The 6,471-nt window shown below is 38.9% G+C and overlaps 4 protein-coding genes across 4 annotated transcripts; 2 read left to right on the top strand and 2 right to left on the bottom strand. All coding sequences in view use genetic code 12, as the record gives it.

Moving 5' to 3' along the window:
- Positions 1-385: 385 nt before the first annotated feature.
- On the top strand, positions 386-1,147 carry ADK1 (adenylate kinase; the record flags this gene model as incomplete). Its single annotated transcript, XM_051813083.1, has 1 exon — positions 386-1,147. One exon carries the CDS (start codon positions 386-388, stop codon positions 1,145-1,147), a length of 762 nt encoding a protein of 253 aa, XP_051673281.1.
- A 64-nt stretch (positions 1,148-1,211) lies between these two features.
- CANMA_001144 (uncharacterized protein) lies at positions 1,212-2,738 on the bottom strand (the record flags this gene model as incomplete). The annotated part of the gene is made up of 1 exon (XM_051813082.1): positions 1,212-2,738. One exon carries the CDS (start codon positions 2,736-2,738, stop codon positions 1,212-1,214), a length of 1,527 nt encoding a protein of 508 aa, XP_051673280.1.
- A 556-nt stretch (positions 2,739-3,294) lies between these two features.
- On the top strand, positions 3,295-4,209 carry YHM1 (Yhm1p; the record flags this gene model as incomplete). Its single annotated transcript, XM_051813081.1, has 1 exon — positions 3,295-4,209. One exon carries the CDS (start codon positions 3,295-3,297, stop codon positions 4,207-4,209), a length of 915 nt encoding a protein of 304 aa, XP_051673279.1.
- Positions 4,210-4,723: 514 nt separating this feature from the next.
- On the bottom strand, positions 4,724-6,371 carry CANMA_001142 (uncharacterized protein; the record flags this gene model as incomplete). Its single annotated transcript, XM_051813080.1, has 3 exons — positions 4,724-5,362; positions 5,426-6,299; positions 6,361-6,371. The coding sequence occupies 3 exons, from the start codon at positions 6,369-6,371 to the stop codon at positions 4,724-4,726; spliced, it is 1,524 nt and encodes a 507-aa protein (XP_051673278.1).
- Positions 6,372-6,471: the final 100 nt, after the last annotated feature.

The raw sequence follows: 6,471 nt of genomic DNA, 5'->3' as shown, positions 1-6,471 counted from the left end.
CGGAGACAAGAAGTGCGCGTATTACAATTATGTAGGGTTTTTTATCAAATCTGAGCACCAACAGTTTCCGGCTTCTATAGAGTAAATAGACTGTAAATGGATACAATCTGTACACTATACACCTATCCCAACTCTTTTAAACTCTCAATCAGTCAAGATATCCTATGAGGCATATGTCAAATATGAGCAAACCCTCGCTAGACCATATTTCCCAATTACATAAACCCTTACGAAGCGATATTGCAAGAGCCAATTAAATGAATTGCATTAAATTACACAAAGTTGTTAAAAATGTTGGGTGAAAAAAAAAAAACATCAAAAAAAACCATATCGTGAAAAATCTCGAACGTCACCTACAAATTCCGTTTTCCCCATTACCGCCAACATGTCAGTCGAAGATTTGAAAAATACCGTTTCTAAATTGCAAGAAAGAATCCAACAATTGGAGAAAAAAGTTGGTGTAACCACTCCTTCATCATCACCCGATTTGGCCAAACAATTGAGATTGGTCTTGATTGGTGCTCCCGGTTCAGGAAAAGGTACCCAATCTGTCGATCTAAAGGACAAATTCTGTGCTTGCCACTTGGCTACTGGTGATATGTTGAGATCACAAGTCAAGCAAGGAACTCCATTGGGACTCGAAGCAAAAAAGATTATGGACCAAGGTGGATTGGTCAATGATGAAATCATGGTCAACATGATCAAATCTGAATTGGAAACCAACAAGACTTGTGCTAAAGGTTTCATTTTGGACGGTTTCCCAAGAACTATCCCACAAGCCGAGAAGTTGGATACTATGTTGAAGGAAAGAAAGACACCATTGGAGAATGCCATTGAATTGAAAATCGATGACGAATTGTTAGTTGCCAGAATCACCGGTAGATTGGTTCACCCAGCCAGTGGAAGATCATACCACAAGATCTTTAACCCTCCAAAGAAGGAGTTGACTGATGACGTCACTGGAGAACCTTTGATTCAAAGATCTGACGATAACGAGGAAGCTTTGAAAAAGAGATTGGTCACTTACCATCAACAAACTGAACCAATTGTTGAATACTACAAGAAAACTGGTATCTGGCAAGGAATCGATGCTTCTCAAAAACCAGCAAAGGTTTGGAGCGATATTTTGAAATGTTTGGGTCAATAAGTCATTCATTTAGAAACTACAAACATAAAAAAATAGGAATTTTTACAATTCAAGTACATAGTTGTCAATACGTTTTCTCCCTTTTAACATTGGGATTCAAATCTGAGTCGGCTGACCTCTTTTTATCATTGAAACATGCCACATGTACAATCCTTCGTTGGTTTTTCTCGCCTGGTGGTTTTATGCAATCATACCAAACCCACTCACCGATCTCGTCATTATATTTTGCTTTGACCTGCTCGCGACAGATTAAGCAGCGATTGTTCATATTTGTGTCGTTTTCAGGTACAATGGCATACTGGATCTCTGTAGTAGTTGGAATATCGATACTCTGGTCGGTGACACTATTAGATTCTTGTTCACCGACTCTGTTCTCGTCCAACTTGACCCACTCGTAGTCATCAATATACCAATCCCTTGACTGTATATTTCCACCTTTTACAGTCAATTTCTTGTTCATTCTAAAATGCCAGTCCAAGTGCAAGCGTTTGTTGTTTGCACCTTCAGGATCAGTCGTAAACCTTTTCCCACAGATGGAACACTTTGAAGGTTTAGCCTCATACAATAGATTGAGAGCAGCAGAATTCAATTTATTGCTGTTGATAAAGTGCTGTAAATCTCCACCGGATGTCCTTTTGGCAATGCTCATCAACTCGACAAACTTTAGTTTGTCATATTCTGAACGTTGGATTGAGCTGCTTTGAAGTAACAAATCTTCCAAAGTTGCCTCTGCTTGTTGCTGATCCAAGGAATATTTTGTTTCTGGAAACACTAGTGTATAAACTGGTTTTGACCCCTGTATTGGTTCTTGTTCTTTCTTGACTAATCCGGATAGTATCAAATTATTAAATACTTGAAAAGCGGGGTTCGTTGGTGCAAATGGTGTTGTTGCTCGAGGAGTGGTAGCTGGTGTGACTGGTGTTGCTTGTGATTGGATGTTGACGATGTGCGATTTAATTGCCTCTAATTCAGCAGCTTTCATTTCCTGTCTAGTCAACATTGCTTTCAAGCTATTCAATGCTTTGAACCTGTCTGTTGCCTTTTGGTCCTGGCTATTTGTTCGTAATTGGTTCTCAAAAAAGGGGATGAGCTTGTCAATATCGTTTATCAAGGACTGTTGTAGAGAGGTTGTGGGCTTGGGTGGTAGATCCACCAGCTTCACTGATTGTTCGCGAGGGTAGCCCGCTTTTTTCAAAAACTGGCCAATTTTATTCAACTGCTCCTCTGGATAAACCGGCTCACCTGTGTTCTTGAGAGGCACCGTCTTCCAAAGATCGTACATCTTGACCAACTTCCCTCGTACAAAATCATTGTTTAACTGGAAAATGTGAATAAAGATATCGTAAATATCATCGCCCACAAGAATGTTGTAAGGATTACCCACTACCTTACATATATCGTCCAATACGTATAATGTGTACAACTTTTGTTCCGGTATGACTCTGTAAATCCTAGCTGTAATCAAATCGATGATCTGGTCCGCCACTTCGGGATGTTGCTTGGCCAATTGAGTCAACTGACTAATGACTAATCCGTTATTTATCGTTAGCTCTGATAGCTTCAGCTCAAACTCTGCAATGGCATCGGTCATAACTATGTTGGTTGATGACGCGACTGATTCAGATTGGATTGGGTGAATGTAGATGTTTCACTGATGAGAATGGGAAACTGTTGCAATTTTTTTTTTTTAATGTTTTTTTGTTCTCTCTTGTGAAAGACGTTTTACTGAATGAACATGGAATAGATCAGCCTTTTAAGAGTAGGTTATCATTGTAAATAGCACTTCGAGCCTTTTGGAAAGTTGTTTGAGGTTTGCTTTCATATGCATCCTAGGCTTTCTCTAATGTAAGTGTCAGCGATAGTAATAATATGAAAAGCAAATTCTTAGCGAAAGCGCTAAATTTCCACTCATTCATAATAATCTATGTGAATATGCAAGCTAAGCAGTTTCCACTGGAACTTTATCGTAACTTCATCGTAATGAAAGTTCCCAAACTGGCAACCGAAGATGTGAGTCCTCTACATTAAAATTAACCGCGGTGTGAGTCAATTTCAAAAACTTTTGACACTGTAAATGGAAAAAAAGAAAAAAAAATTTTCTCTATAGATAAGAAGACAGTTACTTTATCCCACAGTAAAACAACACGATGTCTCCAACCGCTCACTCGTCTTCAGACAAGAAGCAATCAGGTATTGCCAGAGTCTTGGGATCAGCTACTGCTGGTATTGCTGAAATTGGTGTTTTCCACCCGGTGGACACTATCTCCAAGAGATTGATGTCAAACCACGGCAAAGTCACTTCATTGCACCAATTGAACTCGGTAATATTCAAGGATGCTGCGTCTCAGCCTTTAGTCAAAAGACTTTTTACTTTATTTCCGGGCTTAGGGTATGCTGCTTGCTACAAGATTTTACAAAGAGTGTATAAATACGGTGGTCAGCCTTTTGCCAATGAATTCTTGACAAGAAACTTCAAGGACAATTTTGACTCGGCTTTTGGGCCAAAAACTGGTAAGGCTTTGATGAGTGCTACTGCTGGTTCGTTGATTGGTATTGGTGAAGTTGTTTTGTTGCCATTGGATGTCTTGAAAATCAAGCGTCAAACAAACCCGGAGTCCTTTAAAGGCAGAGGTTTTCTCAAAATCTTGCAAGATGAAGGTTTAGGATTGTACAGAGGTTGGGGATGGACCATGGCCAGAAATGCCCCAGGGTCTTTTGCCTTGTTTGGAGGTAACTCATTCGCTAAAGAATACATTTTCGGCTTGAAGGATTACAGTCAGGCCACTTGGACTCAAAATTTTATTACATCGATTTTTGGTGCTAGTGCTTCATTGATTGTTAGTGCCCCATTGGATGTCATCAAGACTAGAATCCAAAACAGAAACTTTGATAATCCAGAAAAGGGATTCACCATTTTGAAGAATATGTTCAAAAATGAAGGTCTTACCGCATTTTTTAAGGGTTTGACTCCTAAATTGTTGACTACAGGTCCAAAGTTGGTCTTTTCGTTTGCCATGGCCCAATCATTAATCCCGGCGTTCGATAAGTTATTAAGCAAATAGACGGAATAGAACTTCTTGTATATAGAAAGAGTGTACTGAAATACAATGTCGTATTTTATAATATCACGACATGCATGATCATGAAACACGTTTTTTGTTTCTAGGAGTAGCGCACGCCCCCCACCATTTTAATTTGAGATAACCACACCGGATATCAGATACAAGCCACATAATTTTGCAGACTACAGTATCCCCTGCTTTAACTCAAACTACTATCTATTCAATACATACAAAATGAAGATTATGCTATGGATACTACACCTATTCAAGATAAACATCATACAAATAATAGTAAACAATTCCCGCAACCCATCGATAAGTCTACAGTACATAGATAGTGCTATTTTCAATAAAGCTAGTCGGTGTGCCCCTGCTGAACCGGTGAATGGAAGTGGAGTGTATGCAGAGAACTACTATTGGAGTAATAATTTCACTGATATTCCAGAAGAGTTTATATAGATTTTATACAAGTGTTGGTTTTAATTTAAAATGACCTACTTTGGGTCAAGTGTCATCAAAGTGGAATTTGATTCAAATACCCGTTGTAGAGCTCTAATTTCTTTATTTCCTTATACTCCCGCAACCATCTCGGGCGGGTCATGATTTGATCAAGCTCCTGCAACGATGTCTTTCCCTCTATCAAACACAACCGGAACACAGCTTCACTCAATTTCTTTTCTCTATCTAGTTTCTCAATTGCCCGTTCCCGTAATCCACCAGACGTATTTGCAATGTTCATGCATGACTTTAGTAAGGTACGACTATTTTGAAGTAATGCAGCTTGGTTCTTGACACTAGGTGCAAAATCTTTAATCATTGTCAATTGCAAGTTTAAATCTGCTCTAGCAATCATAATATTGCATAGCTGAATAATTGTCGAGCCAATACCCTGCTCAATCCCCAGTGGCAACTTCTTCTTTGCGTTCAAACCGTCCTGTGTCAACCCTTGAGCCCTTTTTAAAATGCTGTTTTGTTGAGTTAAAATCCTCCAATACGACTCTTTATCTTGGACATTGGCGGAGTTGTTAACAGAATTTAGAGTTATATCGCTCCTTTCCAAAACAGTTTGAATGACATCGACGCAGCTCAAGTATTTCTCGGGTATTTCGTCTGTGACGTCATTAGTAAAGAACGTATCCCAAGCGTTAATTATCTGAAAAACGTCCGTCAATGACAAACTGATGATACTAGTCTTGGCTATCTTTAATTCATTCACCTGCAAAGGACTAATATTTTGTAACATTTCATTCTTGGACACAGAATTCTCGCAGTATTTCGCAACTAATTCATTCGAAACTTTATCTGATAACGCAACAAAAGGTGTAACAAGTTGATTAATGGTGGCAATGTCATTGTTCAGTGGAATGTTCTCGTACAATGCTTGCACTAATCGGTACGATAATTGGATGCTCTCAAAAACATCAACTGGTTGAGTTACTTCATCGTAATCAAATTCTTCTTGTTCCTGTTCTGTGTTTGACAAGCTTACACTTGTCGGTGCTGCTGCTTTTGACTCAGTAGTATTGGACTCCGTCAAGTCACGGACAAAAGTTTCTAATGTATTTACCTGTTGTGGTATTAACTGGGTCAATAACTTCAGTCCTGAGTCATAAATTGCAACCAACTGATCAAGTGGGACATTTTCCTCTTTACTGATATCTGATTCCAATATCTCGACATAAACTGTAGCCGTGTTGTAGAGCAAATCCGTGTTGCCATTGTTAATCTCCAACGCTTTCAAGTGCTTGCTTAAAATCAGACTCGAGTCCTGGACAATTGAATTAGCACCGAATATTTCGTCAATATTGGTCAAATTTTCCAAAACCAACCCATCAGATGATTTATTTAAAATGTAAACTTGTAAAAGTATTCGCGAGGCATTGTAATATGCATCCCGGTTTTCAGCACTCGGGTCTAGTTCGATGGACTTTGTATAAGCTTCATAGGCTTTTTGATAAAATCTCAATGCTTTCGCAATATCTGAACCAAGCCATCTATCTCCACTTTCCTCATCTATGGAGCCTTCTTCTAAGAAATCGCTAGAAGTGGATGGTTGCTGTGGTGTAACGGATCTTTGATCCCTGGTATCCCTGAGTACTTTTTCTGAATACAGTTAGTAGTTTATTCTCAATTATCTCGAAATGGATTCACTCACTTTTCATCGCGTCTTGTCTTCTAAACTCTGTTAGATTCTTGATAAAGAGAAGGTTAACTGAATCGAAATGGAGATGCGAAAGTCTTTAATGGTTATATGCAGTACAT

Source organism: Candida margitis, assembly GCF_024628925.1.
Source record: "Candida margitis strain CBS 14175 chromosome Unknown scaffold35, whole genome shotgun sequence".
Taxonomy (NCBI): Eukaryota; Fungi; Ascomycota; class Pichiomycetes; order Serinales; family Debaryomycetaceae; genus Lodderomyces; species Lodderomyces margitis.
The sequence above is the reverse complement of the archived record's forward strand: the minus strand, read 5'-3'. Positions and strand labels throughout refer to the sequence as shown.